Source organism: Phoenix dactylifera, chromosome 4 (genome assembly GCF_051530095.1).
Source record: "Phoenix dactylifera cultivar Ajwa chromosome 4, Ajwa_hap1_PhDact_Kaust_v1.1, whole genome shotgun sequence".
NCBI lineage: Eukaryota > Viridiplantae > Streptophyta > Magnoliopsida > Arecales > Arecaceae > Phoenix > Phoenix dactylifera.
Genome location: NC_143193.1, coordinates 3,484,131 through 3,509,197, shown reverse-complemented (window position 1 = coordinate 3,509,197; position 25,067 = coordinate 3,484,131). Strand labels below are relative to the sequence as shown.

General features: G+C 39.7%; 3 protein-coding genes across 3 annotated transcripts; 1 reads left to right on the top strand and 2 right to left on the bottom strand.

Annotated features, from left to right (window-relative positions):
* Window positions 1-1,787: 1,787 nt before the first annotated feature.
* LOC103719101 (uncharacterized) lies at window positions 1,788-3,631 on the bottom strand. Its single transcript, XM_089930040.1, has one exon. It carries the CDS (start codon window positions 2,584-2,586, stop codon window positions 1,825-1,827), a length of 762 nt encoding a protein of 253 aa, XP_089786166.1. The 5' UTR covers window positions 2,587-3,631; the 3' UTR covers window positions 1,788-1,824.
* Window positions 3,632-7,491: 3,860 nt separating this feature from the next.
* On the bottom strand, window positions 7,492-9,591 carry LOC103719094 (uncharacterized). Its single transcript, XM_008808171.6, has 2 exons — window positions 8,893-9,591; window positions 7,492-8,024 (listed from the first exon to the last, which is right to left on the bottom strand). Exons 1-2 carry the CDS (start codon window positions 9,502-9,504, stop codon window positions 7,797-7,799), a joined length of 840 nt encoding a protein of 279 aa, XP_008806393.4. The 5' UTR covers window positions 9,505-9,591; the 3' UTR covers window positions 7,492-7,796.
* Window positions 9,592-15,789: 6,198 nt separating this feature from the next.
* On the top strand, window positions 15,790-16,950 carry LOC103722266 (arabinogalactan O-methyltransferase 2-like). Its single transcript, XM_039133359.3, has one exon. The coding sequence runs from the start codon at window positions 16,002-16,004 to the stop codon at window positions 16,824-16,826; it is 825 nt and encodes a 274-aa protein (XP_038989287.2). The 5' UTR covers window positions 15,790-16,001; the 3' UTR covers window positions 16,827-16,950.
* Window positions 16,951-25,067: the final 8,117 nt, after the last annotated feature.

Here is a 25,067-nt window from a genome sequence, read left to right as displayed (position 1 = left end):
ATCTACTATTTTCTTGCTTCTCCAGAATTACTCATTTTCTTTCTTTCTTTCTTTTTTTCGTGTAAGGACTTATAGCGTCCAGTCTAGCCAACTCCATTCTACCTAGAGAATGACCTAACTCTATAATTAACAAGTGAACTTTCCTGTTTAGAAAGACAGAGTACAGCCTAATGGGCATGGAATGTGGCATGAGGTTGTCATAAAACCTCCATGAGTGCACCATACTAGGTGGAACGTTCTGCTCCACAATTTTTCTAAAAAAGAAAATCTGCTGGATAAACAAAACTAACCAGTTATTTATACTTCATGATTTTATTTAATTCATACAAATTAACATAAAGTACATGAAAATCTATTTAATACTTCATGATTTTTGCATCCTGCCAGCAACCAAATATGTAGCACACTTGTAGCTACAAAATATCACCAGAAGTAACAGTCATCATTCGCAAGGGATAGGGGTTGTATCTTTGGTGCAATACAAGGAATCATTCACCTTCTTATATATGAATCTCGCTTTGAGATCAATGCATGTAGATAAATGAATGACTAAGTTTGCAAGTCCAGAGTCACCTTATGGGGTTTTTATCGATCACACTAACAATAATGACGTCCATTACCTAACTAAAATCCATCAACAAAGTGGATCAAAATTTCCTTTGCACCTTGTACATTAGAGAACGAAACACAATGATTGCTTGCATCAAGAAGAAACCATGAAATCTAGCAAGTATTTGACACAATTTGAAAGAGGTCCCCATCAATGATACCTTTTTTCTTCAACTCCCAGAAGAATAAATTATTACATGTTAATGGCATTCATAGCCTGGTAGGTCGACACTTACTAGCATCATCAATTAGGGCTGCTCCCGTGCAAGTGTAAAACCAATAGTGATGCCCATTTTTAAAGCAATATCCACCAAGCTGAACTCTTTATCTTACCAATGTAACAAAACATTTGAAAATAACAATAATAATAGAAGTTCCCAAGGCTAAGAAGTGAACCCATTTCCAAGCAATTCAACAATTTTTTTTTTGTTTACCTAAAGACAAAGAAAGTACAACCTACAACACATCCCTATCCATACCCTCCATAGTTAAAACTATATTTATTATTTCTAATGATTATAATAAAGACTAAGTTCGTACCCCCTAGTACAAGGTCCAAAACCTTTCTGCCAACCTTCAGGCCTAGGCTCCACTTTTAGACCCCTTTCTGCGTCCCCTGAGAACCCCTAACAACCTAAAACTTGTACCATAACCCATATTTTATTAAGACCAAGCCATCCTTTTCTCTCTTTTTCAAAAATGTCTCAGCCCCAAGTCACCAAAACCTTGCATTTAAGTTACAATAACCCCTCCCCTAATCCCACTGCCCTATTACCCAATTCCACTTGTACCCTTCTCCAAAACCGGACTACTTAATCTCCGACAGTGGTATTTTAGAAATTTCCGCAAAAGAGCAAGGGCAAAATCCCACCATAACAGTGTACTTAATGGTAATACTAAGCAAATAGATTTAATTAGCAAGTACTTTAACTTAGGCCACGAGTAAAACAATATTTTTTTACTTCAACCACTAAACTAATCTAACATCATTAATTATGTAATTAATTAACTAATAGATCTCATACATGCATGTATAACCCGGCAAGACTACCAAAACTTCCGGAAATTTAGAGAGAGAAATTTACAAGACCTTAAGGAAAAAAAAGAAGCATAGACATATATAATATTCCAGTGGGAGATAAAACCTACCGCCTTATCTTTTTCCATTTTTTTCTTTGTTTTTTTTTTTGGCCAGAGAGCAATATTTAATGGCGCTCAGACTCCCGGACTCCAAAGGTTCCACAAACGGGAATTAAACAACCCCATCACGTCCGGCCAAACCCGCCGCCGCTCGCCCCCCGCCGTCGCCGCCTCATTTCCGCCCTCCGCTACCTCCTCTTCATCCTCCTTCCTCTCATCGCCGCCTCCCCCTGCCGTGCCCTCCACCTCCGCCGCCTTCTCTTCGCTGGAGAATCTCACAGCCGGAGCCTCCAGAGCTTTCTCATCGGTGATCTGTTCGACCTTCTTCTTCTCCTTCTCCTTGCTCTTCTTCCCCTTCTCCGAAAGATCCGAAGCCCTCCGCTCCCTCCGCCGGCCCTTTCCGCCGCCGCCGCCGCTGCCCTTTCTCTCGGAGTTGGCCAGGTGCTCCTCGAAGGCCTCGATGGCCTGATGGATGAGCTCGCGATCAGGAGAGCAGTCCCAGCGGGACCAGAAGCTACTATAGCAGTCGAAGCACCCGCAGTCGAAGAGCGGCCGGTGGACTCCCCCAACCCGCCGGCACCGCCGCCTCTCCTCCCCGCCGCCGCCGGCGCCACCGATCCCCGTGGCCGCCCCCATCCCCTCGCCATTCAAAGACCGTGTCATCAGGTACGTCAGCACCTCCTTGTCCTCGTTCCCCAACGCCGCCGTCAGCGCCAGGATCGCCGCCGGCAGGAGCTTCAGCACCGCCAGCGCGTCCTCGCCCGCCCCGCCGGCGGCGGAGGGAGACGCCGGCGATGGGTGGATCTTTCCCTTCCCTTTAGGGTAAAGATTCTTCATATTTTCCCCACTCTTCTTGCCTCCTCTTTCTTCAAAATTTTTTCACCCAAATCCTAGAGAGACGAGAGAGAGAGAGAGATTGGATTTATCGCTTTAGCTTGGACCGCACGAAAGAGAGAGAGAGAGAGGAAGAACGGATAACGGGGGGAAGGGCGTCGCTGTTATAAGAGCTAGGACGTTCCTTTCTCTCAGGTAGCCTCGGCCCGCGCTCTCGGTTCACCGGCTGTTCCCGGTTTCCACAGAGTTCTCGTACGTCCGTCACAGTGCGGACAGCTGGCCTGGTTCATCTTTCTACTCCTCGCATAGAAAATCCTATGGGGAATAAATCTGCGATGTCCAGACTTAACCCATAGACGGATATGCCTATGGTTTTGATTTTACTCGCATAGGGAATGTTATGCGGGCCATTGGATGAGAGCAAGACGTACTGGGATACCGGGAATATTAGGGTTAGCGGGGAAGTGGAGGGAGAGAGAGAGGCGGTACGGTCCTCTCACGCGATTATTTAAATTTTTTGTTGAATGGCAAATATACCCCCCTTTGAGATGCTGATTAACCGATTTATTACAGGGGTGTTTTGGGAAATAACCAAAATTCTTGTCCTGGTTAAAAGTAAGATGGCGTGGGCGTATTTTAGGAAATGGGAAGCTTGGGCAGCTTGAGTGGGGTCTGGTCACCGTACGTGATGGTTACCTCACTATCTTTTCAGCGCTGCTTTTTTTTGTCGAGACCCCGGGGATGGGAAACCGTAACGTTGCCAGGACGTGGGGGGTGTGACTTTTTGTGAGGTGGATGGAGGACATGATGGACGGTTGACGGGAGATTGGATACAAAATAAGGACTGGGATCTCAGCTTTCTCTGTCTTCATTTGTGTCCTTGTAGTTGGCATGCATCAAAGCCGTTCAATCTGCTGCTGTGCCCTCTCCAAAAAAGGTCATGGTACGCATAGGGACACCGCGAAAAAAAAAAGACGGGTCGGCGCTTGGCATTTTTTTTTACTCGCGAAAGAGAGAGGAGGAGAAAAATTCGGTCAACAAAAAAATTAAAAAATATTTTATATTTAATTAAAATTTGTATTACAAAGTAGAAAATTAGTTTTTTTCTGAAAATAAATTTTTTTATATATTTTATAAAAAAAACTTATATGTGATATAAAAAAGTTTAATTTTCATGGGAGTTGATATATATATATATATTTGCTTAAGGAAAAAAAAGTGGGGATGAGGAGGACCTCATTCATGTGGCAACGTTTACTGAGCCTCCTTCTCATTGAAAAATGTTCGATATGGACAGACAAGTTTTACTCACATCCTTCCCACCTCGCGAAGGATTTAGTCTCCACATTTAATCGACGCCCACGCGTTTCGAATCTGGGTCATTTTGGTAAAATTTTAGCTCCGTTCCAACCGTGCTACCATCTCGGGGGTAGATATTTTATTTTCTAAAAGCACCTTTAAACTGTTAATCAAATATGTAAAGTTTTTTCTTTAATAACATTTATTTTACATAAAGTTTTTAAAAAATAGATGCTCGGCTAATTATAAATTATTCTAAAATATACTATTTTTTATAATCAATTAAATATATAAAAAGTATTGTTTTATATATTATATATTTAGGTATTAATTTTTATAAAAAAAATATTTTTGTATTTTTTGAATCAAATAATTTTTTTTTGCTGATATATCATATGGTACGGATACAGAAGAGAGCAATTTTGGCCTTACAGCACTGTTGGGGAATAAAAGGGGCTTGGCTTTATGTTTTTTTGAGGAAGGATGGCAACGTATCATTAAAAAAAAAAAGTTGGATTCTCTGACTTTCGGCAAATTGTGATAATGAAATGATCGATTCACATATTGCCTGCTGGATCTTACTTTCTTTTCTTTTCAAGAAAAAAACAATCTAATGTGCTTTTAGATACCTTTTTTCATCCTCTTTCTTATCAATTATGAATTGATATAGCCATCACTTTTGCTTTGTGGACTGTAAAGTTTGTGTGACTTCATTACATATGCGCTGGTGCAATGCTAAGTTAGTTGTGTTTTGATTAAAAGCTATCTTGTCTGATAATGTTATGCAAGACCACATAGAGGATATCTCCCTCCAATTGCTTGCTTGAGTGATAGCTTTTTATAGGACATGATTCAACTTTAGTTTCATATGCACTATTTGAATGACAAGGACATTGGTCCCCCTATTTCATCAAGGCCCTTGATCTTTCAACATTGGATTCAAAGTGCACCTGAAAGTTTTTTTTAGTATGACTCATGCATCTTTCATCTTGATCAATGATGTTAGGCATGGTCCCCAATACTTCAAGTAAGACTACAATCTCATGGGCACCTTAGAAGTTGATGTTTGAATTTCTAATTGTGCAGCGTGCATGGATTGAAAACAAAATTTCACTAAGAAATGGAAGTAACAACTGCTATGATTGGACGCTTATTGGTATAATTTAATGGGTGATGATGATGTTGTTAAGAGTAAGACACCATGTTTCCCAATCTCTTATGTTAGTTCGCTTGTCCCTATCTTTTTTGCATGTTCTTAAAATTATAGAAATTCTGTTCAACAAGTTAATATTTTTCAATATCCTTCCTTCTTTTTATATAATAAATGATTATCCAATATCTTTGTTCTACAATCGCTTGCTCCAGCTCTCCTGTGATGATTAGTATATTGTTCCTGCTTGCGTTTTTGTTTGCTTCCTGAGTAGATAAGCTTGGAAAGGATTCGTCAGATAAATAACTTGCTACTAAGATTTAAACAACTTTTCTCTAATCAAATGAGAAATTATATCCTACGTGGCGTGCACCACCGATTACAGCTATATGTTTTTGTTGGTTTTATTTTATGGGGATGAGACGAGCTGCTGTGATTGGCTGTGCGCATGATGCTGTAAACACAGAATTTTTTTTAGCGTGCAAGAATTTTTTTTACTAAAATATTTTTTATAAAAATACTGATGCCCAAATATATGATACTTGAGAAGTCATTTTTTCATGCTTGATTGCTTTTTACGTGTTTCATATATTCCAAAACAACTTATCTTTAGGGTTAAGTTTTTAAAAAAAATCATGTAAAATATCTATTGTATCTATAATATAATAAAAAAATATTAATTATACTAAAAGCTTTAAAGTATTTTTAGAAAAAAATTCTTTTAATTTTCAGACGGTAAGAATTAAATTTTTTTAGATTTTTACATAAATATTTTTAAAAATATAAAAAATTATTTTTATAAATTTTAATTTTTTTATAAATTTCAACCAGATATTTTTTTTTTATCATACTCTCTCTCTCTCCCTCCCTGCCCTTTTCACTAAGCAATCGAGTCGGTGTACGATATAATTTCTCGGAACAAAGCACCCAAGACATAGACTGTCGTTTGACGTGTGATTGACATGCAGAGTGGGTATTGTTCTGCCAATGGCCAGAAAAAAAAAAAAACGGCCATCATGTCCCTTTCAAAAACAAAAAAAAGAAAAGAAAAGAAAAAGGCTTTGTGGGACATTCGGATACTCGCATTGAAAACACTGGTCAATATATATTATAATAAAGTTGTCACAAAACACGCCCTTTGTTTGCATTGCTCACAAGCTTGAAACTTAGGTAATCTAAATAAAGGACGAGTGTTCCCATCTAATGGAAACCGTAGTGGATGTCTGGGTGGCGGCATATGTGGTGAGCCACTCAGAAAACACTTTATGGGTAGAGAAGGAAAATTTACCTAGGGCACTGTGTGACTTATTGCTTGTTGATTTTACTGGGTGCATCCGTACTCGTAATGTATGAAATGCTGGTTTTAGCGCGAAAAAAAAAGTATAGTAAGGCTTTGCATGCTCATTTGCCTCACACCATCCTGACAATGTCATGTGCATCGCATGGGTTTGATTGTCTTATGCTAAATTTGAACCTAAAGAAAAGGGGTAAAGCAATGTTAGAGCTCAAGAGCTCTTTAGTAACTAAAGGTTTCGTTACAATTGCCGACTATTTAAACTAAACATCCTATTAGGTTTAGGTACCAATCATCAGCCAAAATGTGAATGGCAATCAATGTTTGAGCTAGACCGATGAATTCAAATTTGAACACGGTCCTACCGTCGCTCAACAATCAACACAAAAATTAACTTTACTGACATTTTGTATGATTGCTCAAGTGATTTGAACAACTATTACAAAGTAGGGTCAATTTACATAGTTAGTCCATACTTTGAATGTTAAATAACTATTGGAAGTAACTTGGATCTTTGGGTAAGTCTCCTCCTTCATTATTGGGAGTTGAATACTTGATCATGATTGTAAGTATGGTGGGAAATAAGGTGTACTAGGGCCAAGAAAAAACAAGATTGTCAACATATCCAGCCCAAAATTTAACCCTTTGGATGTGATCTTAGGCTTGTGGGCTGCCTATGTTCCACTTTGTCCATAGGCTTTAGGTGGGTACCAACATTTCTATGTTGTTTGTGAGGGTTGTTCAATATATAGCATCTCTTAGACTTTGGCAACCCTACTAAATGCATCCTTTTGTATCGCCATGCGAATAATACTACTTAGGATCCAGCCTTCTTAATTAACAAAATCGCGCAATGCGCACACACAAAGCCCTAGAATTAGGAATCCAAAAAGGTTGAGTAGTAAAAGATTCTTAAAACAAGAATCAAATAGGATTCTCGTGAAGGAAGGTGAAATCTTTTTTGTTTAATTTGGAACGAAAAACACAACCCCTCATTCTCTTAAACAACAATAATTTACCTTAGGAATTGCTATAATTCGTATCCATCTTATGGTTTAACTTGCAACCTTTGATCATGCTCTAACAAGGAAGGAGAACCTTGGCTTGGCTGCTGCAAATTAATACCAAAAAGTTTTTTCACCAAACGTACAACTGAAGCAACCAATTCCCCACGAGCTTACAAAGATTTCAGTTAGCTTGGATCTCAAATTGAGCATAGTGATGACCACGACCATTAATCCATAAAGAAAACAGCACGCAATCTGAATACAAAGGAACACAAACTGGTCTTGCTCAACAAGGTCTCAATGTGAACTTGCACCAAATATTGTGTTTGAGACCAAGACCAACCTCAGTCTTCATCCATGCACACAAAAACCCTAATACAAAAACAAAAGTACCAGCTAATCACAACACAACTACATTTCGATCCAGGCCGATTGTTCAATAAGCCTCTTGGATAGCCTGATGTCAATCAGCTTTCTTTGTCTCTGGGGCCTTGGATTCTGCTGGTTGGGCAGCCGGATCTCCGGCCGGCTTGTCCTCGGCCATCTTGGAATAAATCTCATCTCTCTCTTTGAAGTACCTCTCAAAGGCTCTTGGCAAGAACCGTGGAATTAAGAAACCGTAGAGGTTCAAAGAGAAGTAGAGCAAATTTGCAATGGCCAGTGTCTTACCAAACCACAGCCAGGCAACATCCTGCACCAAATCAGAATTGCTGATGATTCATGAACACAAAAGAAGTAACACACCATGAATGTAATGCTCTCAAGGGAGTGAGAAACAAAGGAGAAGGACATGTTGATCCTCCAATCTAAATATTCCCTACAAGAACCCACATTTGCAATAAGCTACACATCAAGGTTGTTGGTCAAACTTCAAATTGGATGCAATTTTGATATTCCTCTAAGTTTGTGCCTTTATACACAACATGAATATCCAATAGTAATTATCATCATCCAAGTCTTTGTTCATCAAATATAGGATCAAGAAAAGTTTTATGAAAGGACAGAACCAAATTTATATAATTGTGGGACTGACTTCGGAAATTGATTACTGAATTCCTTGATAAAATAACACAGCAATTACATAGCTAATTAGTTGCAATTTAAGCTATGAAGCAGTCCTTTTTTTTTTTTTTTTTTTTGATGAAAAAAGCAATTCATATACCTCTAACGTGAGTACATCCTGCCAAATCAAAAGAAACTAAAGAGTGCAAAGAGGACGGAAGCTCTGCTATGAAGCAGTCCTTCGATACTACTCTAGTGAACTAGTCTACCATATAAAAAATCCAGATCAAAAGAGGGGACAAAAATATTTTAGAGATTAAGTCCTAATTAATAACAAGAGACACATTTATCTATTTTACATACATCCTTATATCATCATTAAAGATGTAATAAGTATTCTTTGTAAAATATATTATGTTTTAGAGGGAGCCAACAGAAGATAGACATCCATATAAAATATATGTATTTATGTATGTATGTATGTATGTATGTATGTATGTATGTATGTATGTATGTATGTATATGTACATGTACATGTGTATGTGCATGGCACTCACCTTGATGGAAGCATTAGCCGGGAGGGTCTTATTAAACCAGACATCATAAATCCAATCGACGATGACGAAGATCCGCCGCACAGTGTACAGCAGCGGCACCATCGCCCGCACCGGCGGCGAGAAGAGCGAGAACCCGCCGATGACGTTCTCCGTGAGGATCTGACACGAGAGCAAGAAGAGGTGCGGGGTGGCCGACCGCACGGCGTGGTCGTCCCCACGTGCGAACCCCCCCAGCACGTACGCCAGCGGCAGGAACAGCCCCACGGTGGTCCCCACAACCACGTAGGCCCGGAAGCCGCGGGAACCACTGAAGACCTCCCGGGACCCTCCGCCGCCGCCGCCGCCGCGGCCGACGGCGGGGAAGGCGAGGCGGGAGAGGGCGAGGATGTAGGCGGAGGCGAAGAACGGGAACACCAGATCGAGGACGGGGACCAGCCCGCTGGCGGAGAACACCATGATGAAGGCCACCAGCTGCAGCTCGATGACGCGGAGGGATCCCATCACGCCGCCCATCACCGTCTGTTCACGTTGCCTGGGGCCGTCTGATGGGGGCTTCTCGGACGTCTGATCGGGATCAGAGCGTGGCGCCACGGCGAGGGAGAGGCCGGACATGGTTGCTTTGTTTGCTCTGCTTAATTTGCTCTGCGACGACGGATTTGAGGCGGAGAGGGAGAGGGAGAGGCGACGGGAGGGAGGAGTTACCTGTTTTGTTTGAAACGGTTATACAGAATGGCCTCGGTATTATAGAAAATTACAGGAAAGACAGGATGGTTGTGGTGTAGATATGTGGTGAGGTGAGGGGTTTCTTGGGAGATCGGGGAATATTCTGCATGCGTTTGCATGAAAAGTGACCCGCCACGTGTATTTAGAATAGGGGAAGAGTGGACAGTTGTCCGGACACGTGGCCATTGACGAGTGAGGGGCGGTGGAGGTGGCGGGATGTGCGGCAACGTTAGGAGACTGGCTCTTATCATCATCATTTTATTTTGACAGAGTGAGAAATTTTCTTGGATTGCCGACTTATAATTAGACTCGGCAACCAGAGGCTAAACTTTGTTTTTTTTTTTTTTTTTTTGCATCAGCATGATATTATCCGAGTTCAGAAAAAAAAATAAAAAAAATACTTGCAGCTCAATCTTATGCCTATGTTTGTCACTTGCGAGACTTTGTTAATGGCAACACCAATCGAAGGGCATCATACTAATTGTCCTATTAAAATTATCCCATAAGTGGTTTATTAAAAACTTTGTCTATATAATAATATAACCATTATACTGTAAATATATTTATTTTATTTAATCTTACATCTTAGAAGCCCAAAGTGGTTTTGGTATGATTTAAAAGCAAATCCTTATTTTGCCTTGGTCAAAGTGTTGAATCTTATACTAGGGTTATCACTAATCAGGGCAAATCTGAGGGCATGCTAGAGGTAATCTTAGTCTAATCGAAACATATGGATTGTGGGTCCGGTCTCGATCTCTATATAAACATATATTTTTTTTTTGTTTTTGTGGCGATATACCAAAAGTCAAGCCAATGAGAACTCCACTACTTTCTCTCTCTCTGCTCCTAGAAAAAAGATTTTCCTTTATCTTTCTAAAACTTGTAAACTCAAAACATACTCAGCATAAATATTTTTAACATCCAAATAATTTATATAAAAAGTATAAATATTAATTTCTAAATATTAAAATATTAATAATTATTATATATTATATAAATATAAGTATAATTATTAAATAATAAATTTATATATAATAAATAATATTATAAATATAATATATATATATATATATATATATATATATATATATATATATATATATATATATATATATATATATATATATATATATATATATATATATATATATATATATATATATATATACTTATCATATCATAAGACAATTTTAATTAGTGGATTAGTCATTAAAATTTAAAAGTGGTTCCGGTCATTTCATTGCTCCTGGGAAGTACCTTCCTCCTTTTCACCATTTTCATTTGCTAATTACAACCTCTATGCAATAATATCGGTCTTATACAAGTTAATTTTTGTATTTTTTATTGTTTTTACATGCATACCCCTAAAACAATACCGTCTATGAGAAACTCCCCTAATAATGGTTGACTTTTGGTCACTTAATCCTCATCCAGGTTCAGCATTGTAGCAGAAGTTATCATTTATCCTCATGCTACTCTTCAAATAAGAATTGTCGAATATTGAAGGAGGTGACTGAATATTAGTTGCTATTGTTGATAGTTTTGGATCCCCACTGATCAACCTAAGAGTTTGAAATGTTTATAGTTGCATTTTTTTTTTTTGATACATTGGCGCCTCACACGTAACGGGTGTAGGTGCAGCCCATAAAGTCGGAAAAAAAGAGAGAATACAAAGGAGACGGGACCAGAATATGATTGTCCCAAACATCTCCAGAATATTGAGCCGCAAAGGAAGACACACAATCCGCCGCTTTATTTGCTTCTCGGTAGACATAGGTGACCTGATGGGAGGCACACTCCCCCAAGAGGTTGCTATATCATGTATCAGTCGCAACCCGCTACCTGCATTACCTGAGTCCTGAATCCACTCAATTATCGAGGCTGAGTCTCCCTCCAAGACAATACAATTTGCGCCCAGCACATGCCTCGCATAGGAGATGCCCTCTTATGCAGTTTTGACCTCAACGCCGACCATACTCTGATCGAAGATCCATTGACCCCCAGCCGCCACAAATCAGACCTCTTGATCTCTGATAACAAACCCCACACTGGCGTGACCACCCTCACTGAAGCTGCCGTCGAAACTCACTTTGAGAAAACCAGGAGGTGAAAGCTCCTAGGAGACGAGCATGGTCCTAGACGCTACAAGAGCAGAATGAGAGTCCCAGATTTTTCTAGCCAACCCAAGGGACGACGACGCAGTGACGCTAACGACCTCCACCGCATGAAGAAGTGCCCTATCCACCACTAGCCTTGGTTGCACCCCTCTGTTCTCAAAAACTCAAGCATTCCTATCTAGCCAATAGTGATAAGCCAGATAGGCCGCCCTAATCTCCTACTCCACCAGGACGAGCCTCCGAGAGGAATCCCTCAAAAAGATCATGAAATCCTCTATCGACGACCACCGCTACGGCAGGATAGAGGAACCCGACGAGCACGCTTAGATTTGGACTGCCCGCTGAGAGCCAAAAAGCACATGGTAGACAGACATATCCACTTATGGGCAGACCCTGCAGCCTGGGGGTATGCTGACCCCTCGCTGAGCCATTACTCCTTTGGTGGGTAGGCACCCTCAAGCAACTTTCCAAATAAACAGTGCCACTCGGGGGTGGGTGCACATCTGCCAGATCCAGCTCTCCTCAATCTGCAGTGCCAATGGCCTCCGCACCAGCTCTAGTAGGTCCCTCATGCTCACCTCCGTCCTGCTAGTCCTACTCCACACCCTCCTATCCTTGGCCGCGACTGCCGGAAGTGGCATCGCCAACACCCGCTCAGCTAACTGCTCACCAAAGGCCCTCCTGATAAGGTGCTCATCCTATCTCTGCTCTCTTGGGACAATCAGATCGCTTGCTCTGCGCCCCTCTAACCATCGTGGGTCGTACAAGGTGGGCCACTAGTAAAGAGGCAAGTCGGCCAACCAGCAATCCCCCAAGGCATCCATACCTCGGTCGTCGCCAATTTCCCATCTGATCTCTGGCAACACCAAAGAAGCTCAAGAGCAAATCTCTCGCCAAATTAAAGAACTCCACCGACCCACACGAAAGATTGAAAGATCCGCTGGGCCTCCATACTTGGCTCTCATCAGGAAGCCCCAAAGACTCGCCGACTCTAGGATAAATCTAACTGTCAACCTAATAGCAAAAATTTCCCGCCGCTCAATTAGGAAGTGAATCCTGAGTCTACCACATCTGGTTGGTTGGCAAACTGTATCCCATGCCAACAAATGGACCCCACTAATGCTCCTCTGCCTCTGCCAAATGGAGTCTTTGAACAAGCGCTTTATATACTGCAGCGCTCCAATGGGCATCACAGTGTTGGACATAAAATAGATAGGCATCGAGCTGAAGACTGACCGCACCAAATTGATCTTGCCCATCATGGATAAGGCGCTCGCTTGCCACCCCTCAAACCTCCGCCAAATACTCTGCTCCATAGGGAGGCAATCCCCCCTACGAAGACACCGACCCATGATCGGTACCCCCATATACCTTAGGGTGCCCTCCTGCTCCTCAATCCCTAGGGTCGCCATAATGGAAGGAATTGTCAATGCGAGTATCTGCTAATAGCTAGGTTCTTTGTCGTGAACAAATGGAATTGCTGGAGGAATAGTAAGTAATATTAAGAAAGTGAGGAACTTATGTGGTCCATCAATCTCATCTTTTTGTTCAGAAAAAAAGGGAATTTACTTGAGGCATTTGCAGACTACATATCATGTTTTTTTGACCAAGGGTTCATCATTGTTTTGAATGGTTTAGCTTTTCTTCCTCGGTGACATCACAAGCTAAGCATTCAACACCATCATCACAGTCACAATCAAGGAGACCGCATCAACTTAACATGGAAATGAAGGAGAACCCAAAATTCAAGATTGGATATCCACGAACAGACTCCTCCACCTATATTTGTCGTAGAATGATTGATCTTATTTCACGAGCCCGACCATCCGATAGCATTTGGCACTTTAAGATCAGTGTGAAGCCGGTAGAGCAAATCTGATGGGCAGGATTCCATCCATTTTGAATTTTTTTGTGCGTCCGAACTGATGTGTGGCCCGCCGTGTGAAGAGGAGAGGAGATGTGCGATCACATGTACTGGCCCTCCTCAGATGGAGGGCTTGGATCCGATGCGAAAGAAAAATATTAAAATGGATAGAATTCTATATATTATCTCGACTCCTCCATGGACTCTATATACCGATAAAAGTGGACCATATAATATTTATTTGAATCTATTTTCGTATTCGAATCTATCCAAATATAAGATAAAAACTTAAGCATTCGATTAATATCCGTATCCGTATTCATGTCCGATAGAAAAATTGATATAAATATGGATAGACAATCCTCCAATCGATATCCAAATATTCAATTATTTTATAACCTTATTTAATTTTATATAGAATTTATTATTTTTTTAAAAAATATATATAATCACATTAATATACTATTTATTTTATTTACCATCCACATAACAATATTTTTGATTATGGATCATAAACTTTAATTATCTATATATATTCATATTTTTAATATCTGCATCCATTTAAAATAAATATAAATATAAATTTTTTATCTCTGATTAATATTAGGGGTCTGTACTATAAAATAATTATAGGTGTGAATACAGTGATACCCAATCCGATTTTAGCTCTGTGTTTAACTATTTGCGGTAATCTCAAAGCTACAGGCACTATCGGACGACGGAGCTCGCACAACAAGATCAATCATACCACTTTCAGCCTCAAACAATTATCGACGGACACGTTTCTCAAAACTGCATTCCGACATCTAGTACCGCGGATGCTGTCAGGACACGTGCTATCATCTTATCCGTCTATTCAAATTTCTAGGATCTTCTGACGGCCCTTCACCAACGGCCACTTGGCGCCAATCCACAATCCATATTCACAAGTTTCCAAAATATCCTTCCCTTCCAATGATCCAACCCAAACTTACCTAATATACCATTAAAGAAGTAGACTAATAGATCTGCTTCAAATTTTTTTTTTTTTTTTTTTGGGTACACAATCTGCTTCAATTTTAAAAATTTGTTGATGGAGTTGAAAAAGATCTATGTGATCTTCCTTTCATGAATAATAGATATAGGTACGAAAATTAGTTAGATATAAAAAAATTATATTCATATTTATTTTAACTTATATGAGTACACATTGGATATTAATATTATAGATATATTATATAGATACAAATGGAATACCAAAAGCTCCATGAGCACCAAATAAAATATAATATTTAACAGAAGCTAGATATATGAACTATATGGGATAATTTTCAAGAAACGGAGCCTACTAATTAGATATAAGAAAAAGATAGGACTATCTCTGTAATTTATAATTGCAGCATTGCAACAATCATCTTTAAAAAATTAAAATAATTTTTAGCTATTGAATTATATTTATCCAAATACCCCTCAAACTTGTTTTTGCACCCATCTTTTAGTTTTCTACAAGAACACACTTAATTCGTAACTATCGCAAGATTAGAAATTTTCATATTTAAACTTATATAGATTTGGATATTCTCATGGTCTTTTCACAGTTATTGATAGACTTAGATTTTAATTCCAATTTTGAGTTTAGTTACATACTATTAACCACAAAGACTGTAATTGCAATACCTTGTAATTATACACTTGTGACATTTGTCTCATTTATGTTATTCTTTTAAAGATAGCTTGTTATTTTAAAATAATAAAGACATATTAGTGAATTTTTAAAGAAAGTGTTACCTATATTTAAATGATATCCCCCCATATATATATATATATATATATATATATATATATATATATATATATATATATGTATGTATATGTATGTATATATATATTGCCCCTCTTCATTTTTTAAATCACCAAGTCCTCACATTCAGTTGTTATTTCTCTTCACATTGCTATAAATAAAATACTCTTAAATAGCTACTATAACTGTCATAGCTTGATTCTTTTATCAAGAAAATAGAGCATGAAGAACATATATTTCAAAATTAATAGCATATGTATAAACTTGTGAGCAATAAAATCTTTTTAATAAAATATAAATAGGTATTCCCTAGCAAACCATGCATCTCACCACAAATAATACCATTACCAAACTCCAGGATATTCTATTCCAATAAAGATAGTTATAGCATTGGATATCACATCCCTAGTGGTTAGGTGGTACTCAGAACATCTGACATCCGGCTCACGCTGAGGGGCATTTTCGTCACTCAGAAATAAAACGGGACAGCGTACGGACACTCTCGTCGCTATATCTCTAAGAACAAAGGAGGGAGGAAAGAAATCATTACAGGATATAGTTTGGCGCCGACGAAAGAGGAAGAAATCGGCAAAAGATCGGCGAAGAGGAGGAGGAGAACGAAGCGATGCGGGCGCTGTCGGAGAAACCCCTCCTCGCCGCTTCGGCCGCCGCGGCGCTGTTGGCGGGTGCCCTCATCGTCTCCAGCTTCGTCCGCGCCGGCGACCGCGCCCTCCTCTGCTCCTCCGCCTACTCCTCCTCCTCCCCCTCGGCGGAGCTCGCGGCGGCGCTCCTCCACTACGCTACCACCAGAGTCGTCCCCCAGCAGTCCCGCGCCGAGATCCGGATCTCCTTCGACGTCCTCCGCCGCCGCGCCCCCTGCAACTTCCTCGTCTTCGGCCTTGGCCACGACTCCCTCATGTGGTCCGCCTTCAACGCCGGCGGCACCACCGTCTTCCTCGAAGAAGACCCCGTATGGTTCCGATCCGTCACCAAGGACTCCCCCGCCCTCCACGCCCACACCGTCCGCTACCGCACCCGCCTCGTCGACGCCGACGATCTCCTCAAATCCTACCGATCCGAGCCCTCGTGCCTCCCGCCGGCGGCGGCGCCTATCAAGAACAACCACCGCTGCCGACTGGCCCTGGCCGATCTCCCGGCCGAGATCTACGATCGGGAGTGGGATCTCATCATGATCGACGCCCCAAAGGGGTACTACAACGAGGCGCCGGGGCGGATGGCGGCGATCTTCTCGGCGGCGGTCATGGCGAGGGGCCGCCGGGGGGAGGGCGAGACGGATGTGTTCCTCCACGACGTCAATCGGAAGGTCGAGAAGAAGTTCGCCATGGAGTTTCTCTGCAAGAAGTATCTCGTCGGTGGCACCGGCCGGCTGTGGCATTTCCGGATCCCGCCGGTGAACGACACTTCCTCCGGCGACAAGGGCTTCTGCTGAAATCTTTTGGCTCCCGAGGGGTTTTCTTGTAACTTTCATTCTCCTAGGCGTGAAATGGTTTTGTTTTATTTTAAATTTGTTATAGAGCTTAATTAATTGCTATGCAGTAAATTAGAACTTTTTACGGGGGCGAATTATAAAATAGCAAAGAAAGGAGCAGAATGGAAATTAAAATAAATACAATGTCGAGGATTAGAATGAAAAACTGAGGTAGTTGGGTGCACTAAAGTTCGGTTCTGACATTCTGGGAAAATGTTGTTATGGGGAAAGCAATAGCAATGGATTAATTTGTAAATTTGCATGTTTAATTTTTGATTGGCTAAGGGGAAGCAAGAAAAGAAAAATGAGATAAAGGAGGGGTGGATATTTAATTAGATATGAAATAATAATGTCTGGAATGGAATAGATCCTATTGTTGGCTAATTGGAGAGAATTAGATTATAAGGGAGTATGGGAAGTATTACAGTCAAAGATCTGGACTAATATATAATTATAAATATTCTTTTTATTTAATTAATATTTTATTTTTATTAATTATTATATTTATTGTGTTTTTTTAATTTTTAAGATTCGTCATTTTGGTACCGGACTTCAGACTCTATATCAGTGTCATATTAGTACAATATTGGTACGATACGGACATTTGGTACACCATCCGTACCAGTATCAATCTAACATGGTACGGTACTCTCTGTATCGTTCTGTTTGGATCTATAATATTACCTCCAATTTAGGATAATGAGGAATGGAAAGAATCAAGGAAGCCTAGAAGAAATGAAGGATAATGAGAAATGAGCCAAGAGACTTGGGCTAGTTTGCAGGGGGATTTCTGATTGTGGAGAGCACATGCCCATTGGTACTTTTTTTTTTTTTTTTTTTTTCCGAAAAATTTTTCTTAATAGCATACTCTAGTGTCCGATTAGATCTTGGGAAAGTATGATAATGCATAAATGGTGGAAGCCAATTTGGGTCAGCAAGTTAACAGAGTATGGCAGTGTAGATTTTTAAAGGGTTTTGTGTGGCTCAGAACCCAAGAAATCAATCATGCTTGCCTTCATGTGTTACACCGATTTATATACATGCATGTATACATACATACGCACTTATTGTAGTGCTCTCGCTAGTTTTGTTATTATCATGAAGTATGTTAAAATTTTCCATTAAAGTTTAAAAAAAATGCTAGTTTTCTTGTACAACTATTTAACAAAAGTTATAAGATCAATTTTAATTTCTACTATAAAGAGTAAAACAAGCAACAAATCTTACTTTCTTGAGAGACTTTACTTATTAAGTAAAGACTTTAGCAGTTGGAAGAATAAGGATATTTGGAGGAGGGCTAATTTTTATGTATGTCTGCTTGATGTTATGATTTAGTGTTTCAATCTTAGAAATAATTTCAGAATCCCTTTTTCTTTAGGTTAAAAAGGAGGAGAAAAATCTCAACCCCTTCAGTAAGTTACAGACTTGGATGAGTTTACTGCTTAAGCCACTATCAAAAGATATGAGTTTGCTACTCAAAAGTACAGTTAAAAGTTTAAACCACTACAAGATTTAATATGATTCAACACATTTAGCAAGTTTACTTGGATAAATGAGCTGGTGAGGAGACAAACTGTAGGTGTGTTGCATTAGAGGAGAGAGTGGGGGAAAATGTGAGAAGACAAGAGAAAAAGGTTGTGAGTTGGTTGATCTTGGATTGTTAGGTCATGTAACACCAACAATTGATCATGTAACACCAAAAGACATCCATTGCTGCCCAAGCTTCTGGCTGATGAAGCTTTGATAATGAGGAGGTCTTCCCATGGGATAACAACTAACAACTTCAGCACCCACCACTCTGTCAAAAGGTAGAAATGATTTGTGATTTTTGATTTTCTTCCTAAAAAAATTAGAGGTGGAGGTGCCCATGTAGATCTTTTCTTCTGTTTGGTAGTCATTGATTGGCTTTGCAGGACCTTGGTATTCTAAAGAGCCATGGTGCAAGGTTGTCAAGCTAGTAAAGGCCCAGAGCAACTTGGGCCACCAAAAGCAAGTATGTTTCTAGCCTTCTGGAGAAGCCATAGTGCAACTTGTCTAGCTATAATGATCTTTCCCCATATGAAATCAGGACCGGACTCTCAGAAGAACATGTTTGGTTAGAAAGAGTTGAGCTCTAAAATAGAAATAGAAATAAAAATAAGTGAATCACGCTTCTGCTGTTTGGTAGTAGGGAGGAGTTCGATTCCCATTCTCATTTCCATTATAGGAAGGAATAGGAATGCCCCAATCTCTAAAAACCTAAAATCCGCTCTCTCCCAATATTCAAATCCTATTCTACCAAGTTTACTTAAAAATTAATTTTCAAAAATACCCTTCTATTTAATTGATTTTCTAAAAATACCTCTCTATTTAATTGATTTTTTAATTCTAATTTCTATTCCAATCATGAGCCAAGCCCATCAATAAATATAGCCATTCCGATTTCGGTTCCAATCACGAACAAAAAGCACCATGCCAACTTAGCTCTAACATGACATATCTTAATTCAAGCACTAATGAATTAAGCAATCCCATGAATTGCTTCAAACCTCCTGTATAATGTCAGGAGGAGGAATTGGATGGGAAAATGAATGGAGCCTCATAAAAAAAAACTTATGGAATTTTAGTTTCAGCAGCAGTTAAGATTAGTTGTGCTGATTGTGGAGTTGCAGACTAGGGTTGTTAATTTGCTCAGTTAGTGAAAAGCAGGTATTGGATTGAAGGAGATTCCCTCACTGTTATTCATTAGATTAAATGACCAGAAGCCATCAAGTCCACACCTGAAGGACATATGGCACATCAAAGAGAGCACTTCAGATTTGTTTCTGATTCATATCTTTAGTAAGGGCATCCAATATGCTGATTAGTTAGCTAGTGTACCTTGATTATTCTAGTGAGCTCCTTTCTCACCTAGCTTCCATGGTTGCTTACAATTGTTAGATTGTAATTTTTTATGCTCATTCTTTTGAAGTTCGACCTCTCTTTATAAGCCGATAAGATTATTTTTACGTTTGTTTGAGTACTCGAGTATGATTAGGCTGAATTTCTTACTGGATTCATAGATTAAGCCGCTCTTGAATGTATGTCCATATCAACCCAACACCTTCAGCTCGAGTCCTATAGGAAGAAAAAAAAAAAAAAAGGCCTACATGGATTTTTTTTTTTTTTCCTACTGACCACCATATCCACATGCTGGGATTTAAGCAAGGATTTTAATAGGCTTTCCAAAGAGTCGGGTTGGACGAACTAGCAGGCTTGATTCCTATAGAATATTCCTGCACGAATATCCAAATGGATCCTTGTCTTTATAATTTCATATTTCTTAAAAACTATTACGTTTATTATAAAAGATATTGTATGAAAAATTATCAATAATGTCATGTTCAGTTATTTTGGACTAATGCTCGGTGGTTGGAATCAGATCCCAACCTTCTGTTGTGACTCGACGACGCCAGAGCGGTCTCATCTTGAAAGGTTGGGTAAGTAACTAGGTATATGTTTGCATCGCATATAATTATAATCGTTAGATTTTTTTTTATTTGATTTAGTTTTCACACAACAATCGTATAATCATATGATATATTTTCTAAATATCAATTTGATGTATTTGTTTTACCCAAGTATATCTAGGCCTTATTTGGATATTGGTGGTTAATATAACTAGAGGTGGGCATTGGGCCGGGCCGCCCATGGCCCGGCACGGCCCGCTTGCTACAGTAACGGGCCGTGCTAGGCACGGCTCATAAAAGGGGGCCAGGCTGGATTAAGGATTTCTGGCCCGCGGGCCAAGCCCGGCACGGCCCATAAGGGCCTGGGCTGGCACGATTCGTGGGCCAAGCACGAATTTATAGGACTCCAATTTTTTTCCCCCAAAATACCCCTCAAATTAGCCATTTTATGGCTGTTGGGAGGGGCAAAATGGGTAAAAAGCCACAAATAACAGTTATGGGCCACCCATAACGGCTATTTTTTTTGGACAGACGGCCATGCCGGGCCCGGCATGGCCCGCCACCCCACGGGCCTAGGGCCGTGCCGGGCTTAGCCTTTAGGTTAAACAGGCCATGCCAGGCACGGCTCGTTTAGTAACAGGCCGGGCCAGGCATGGCCCGTTTGGTCTGTGGCCCGGTGGGCCTGGGCCAGGCCGGGCCCGGCACGGCCCGATGCCCATCTATGAATATAACCATTATTTACAATATGCTTGGAGAGCATGCGGATGCGAGTCTTGGTAGTTAATATGACTATTATTTACTTCGACGGTAAAATGTGAGTCCTCGTTGTGTTATCAAACTCGAAAGGTTAACTATTTTTTGTTTTCAAAGAAAAATACCTCAATCAAACATTACACACGCAGATTAGGATCTCTAGAAGTTTGATGTGTGAGTTTTGCAATGTGATGGATTTTTCTCTTAGAGGCTTCTACCTAGTGTCGGCAACTCGGCATGTATATATCAGCATTCTCTACTTATCTTGTAGTAACCCTATCCAGTTCTTTCTATAGTAGTTAGAATGATCCACATTAAATTTAGCTATCCTCCCCAATCATTGTCAAATAAAATTAGATTATAAGACATGATTGGAATAGATTATGATCTAGGCAACAGGAACATAATTGGATTAAATTGGATCGTTGTACAAGATACCATGATTTTGGAGAAACTCAATTTAAATTAGAGATAAAAAAACTAGCCTTTGATTAACAGTCTTGACGCCATCAAGACATAGATTTATGAGATTTTCTAGGACATAGGAATTTTTGGGCATTTCAGAAGTTTCCAAACACTACAAATGCTAGAATTTTTATATAGTTTTAATCTAAGTAAATAATTTAACTTCAAATAATTAATTTGAAATTAAGAATTTAAGTCATCTTTTAGATTTAACGGATTCAATCTCACTAAATCGACTCTTCCAATTAACTCGGTTCTCACTTCCCCTCAACTCCAACCCCAGCCACATCCAGTTTGCTACACAATCCCCCCAGTCCCTAATTAACCCAGTTCCAGTTTTTCCACGCCCCCCGTTCTCCTAATGCCATCAGGACTCTGTTCCTAAGACTCTTATATAAACTCTTACATTATAACTCTTCCCACAATGACTCCTTTCTCATTCTCCATACCTCCTTTCTCTTATGAATGCAAAGTGAGGGGTGCCTCCCAGAGCAAAGCGAAGAGATTAATCAAAGGCAGAAAGAAGAGAAGAAGCAGCAACTTCTTCTCTCTAGCTAGAGACTGATTGATTAAATAATGGCCAAGCCCAAGCTTCGCCTCCTTCCATGGGAGGAATTAAAGAGTAGCAGGGCCAGAAGAAAGAAACGACGGGAAAGGATTTTCACTGTCTTTGGGATCCATGAATCTACCTTCTTCTTGATACACTCCGTAGGCTGCATATCCACCACTTATGAGTACCCGACCCAATTAAAGTATTTAAAATTTATTTAATCTGTTTCTGACCTGTTTAACCTGACCCACTTAACTCATTTAACTTGTTTAAATCCATTTAATCTGTTAAAAGCCCGTTTAATTTGACTTCACCTCTTTAATAAATAAGTTATGTGGGTGGGGTCGGAAGTCAAATTCAAATTTAAATTTTTAACATGTTTAATAAATAAGTCGGATTTGGGTTGATAAATTTTTAATGCAATTTACATCCAACCCAACCCGTATCTGATCCAACTTATCCGATTGCCAACCCTACATATACTACAAGCATCATGATCCTCCAAGAAGACACCACCGCCTACATCGCCTAGTTACACCTAGGAATAGCTAAATAAAATAATAGAAGGTAATAGAGAATAAAATTGTCATGAAACATCGATATTTAACGTGGTTAATAAAAAATGGAGTCTATATCTACCATGAAAGCAAGAGATCCACTTTAATATTCACAAGGTATAGAGCTTTACCACGGTTCAACGTATGAAAACAATCCATAAAAGAGACAAGAAATATCAATGTAAGATATGATTTGGCCAAGAAATAAAACTCTCTCTCTCTCTTTTTCCCACCGGATTCATGGACTCTTCCGAGAGAAGGCAATACGTAACATAGGGCCCAAGTTATAAAAAAAGTGAGGGATGGATCTCATTTTCCTGCAACTCACTTCAAAGTCCTATTTGGACTCTTCTAGCGACATGGCATAGAAGACAAATTGTCCATCTTAGCTTCTATTGCCAAGCCAACCAGAAGACTTTGCAGAAGACTTCTATCTACCATTTCAGTATGAATATATTCAAAACAATCAAAAAGTCACTAATCACGGAGCGCTTTAGGCAGCTCCTTTTCACCCGTTCAGAAACAAAACTATCTAATTTGCAGTTCCATTAGCTTTCCTATAGATATGCTTGGCCCAGAAGGCTACGTTATGCCCTAAGGCAGGAGATGACAGCCATCTTTGTCACTGGTGCACCTCTGGATCTATCTACCATTGTTCAAACAACAGCCTCTCCCTTGGGATAACAGCTAGCTCAATTCCTAGCTTGTGTCAAACTCAGAGCACTCCTCTAATCTATCTCATCCTGCCACCAACAAATCTATATTTCTCATCCTTCACCAATAGCATAATGCCACATGTCACCTTCATAATTCCACCTCATGTTGAACACCCATATTTTTTTTGAGTCTAGTGCACCAAACAAAATCAGATCCCTACGTCCCTATAGCAAGTCTCACAAGCTAAAGCCGTCGGCCAACTGAAGGGTACCCCTCCATCACCTCAAAGGAATCAAACTAACCTCTTTTGAAGCAAATAGCATAAGAACTACTAAAATTCAAAATCCTTGCATCATTATAAGTGACCATACCTTCGAAGACTTTAATAGCTTCTTTGACATCAATTTCATCGGTATTGCTTCTACGCATGTCACAAACACTCTCATATGTTATACTTATGCTTATAGTGATTGCATTGCAACTTGCTCTTTTCTCAAGATTTTGATCTCGACCATGTACTGCCAAATCCCTTATGTAATGGTCTTTCTTTTGCTATTAATGTGCTAGTAGAATAATCCACCTAACTAGTCTTCCTTCGAGCTTCATCTGCGAGCAATATCGATGCTGCTAAATCCATACTGAAAGGTTGCATCATTGAAGTTCATGATCAAACCACCCATGAATTGAGCATCGAGCTAAGCAATACCGTAGCTTTCTCCTCGCCTTCGGTCACAACCCCGTCTATCACCAATTGGTGAATCAATGGATTAAAATTATTCAATTGCTCTTGTAATAAAGCTCGCTCTTGCATCTACAAGATGTACAACTAACTCCGAAGAAAAATATTATGCGGCACAAACTTTCGCTCATACATGCTCCTCAACTCGTCCCACATTCTTTAATTGGTTTCCAAGAGAATATTAAACATGATAGATTCATCACGCGCAAGATAAAAATCAACCATCCAAATCTTATCTCTCTTAGTGAACTCTTATCCATCATAATAGCAGGTTTCTTCTTTTCGCCCTTGGGCGCCACACAATCTTTCGTCAACATAGCTAGTATCTTTAGATTCCGAGAAGCAAAGTTAGTGCCATTAAATCTTAGAATTTGGATTTTCAAATTTGGTCGAATTTCTTGCCATCATCAAATCCAAGCTCTAATACGAATTGTTACAAAACCAGAAACAACTAAATAAAATAATAGAGAATGAAATTATTATGTCACGCCAAGATTTTCTAATTCAAAATCCTGGCTACATTCACCAAGGAAGTAAGAGATCAACTATAATATTCATAGACTATGGACTTTACAAGGGTTCATCAAGAGAAAACAATCCATAGAAAATACAAGAAAAGATCTTACCACGGAGAAATGTTGTTCTCTCTCTCTTCTTCTCCCCTCTCTCTCTCTCTCTCTCTCTCTCTCTCATTCTCTTGTTCATTTATTCTCTCTTTTCATCTCCACCTCACTCACAGTGAATGGAAGGATGTCAACTATCCTTCCTAAAGCCAAAGCTCTCATACCACCTGCGAGAAAGAAATCCCATACTCCCTAATGATGAAAATTCTACCTTAGGCCCAACAAAAATTAAAAACATTGCCTCTTGTTTAATTTAGTTGTTCTGCAGAGGATCAACTATGTTCATAAAAGTTTTGTTTGAATATGCTACAATTGTGAAGATACGATTGATGAATAGTTCTAAAGTTGACCTGCAATAAAACTTTCACTTCCATAGAACTATAGCCTGCTATACCTCTGTTTGCATGCAAGTTTGTGGCAAAATACATGC

Excerpts from the sequence above, each read along its gene's own strand:
- LOC103719101 (XM_089930040.1), bottom strand. The coding sequence starts at position 2,586 with ATGAAGAATCTTTACCCTAAAGGGAAGGGAAAGATCCACCCATCGCCG.
- LOC103719094 (XM_008808171.6), bottom strand. The coding sequence starts at position 9,504 with ATGTCCGGCCTCTCCCTCGCCGTGGCGCCACGCTCTGATCCCGATCAG. Across the intron at positions 8,025-8,892 it reads CGGCTAATGCTTCCATCAAG|GATGTTGCCTGGCTGTGGTT; the intron begins GTGAGTGCCATG and ends GATTTGGTGCAG.
- LOC103722266 (XM_039133359.3), top strand. The coding sequence starts at position 16,002 with ATGCGGGCGCTGTCGGAGAAACCCCTCCTCGCCGCTTCGGCCGCCGCG.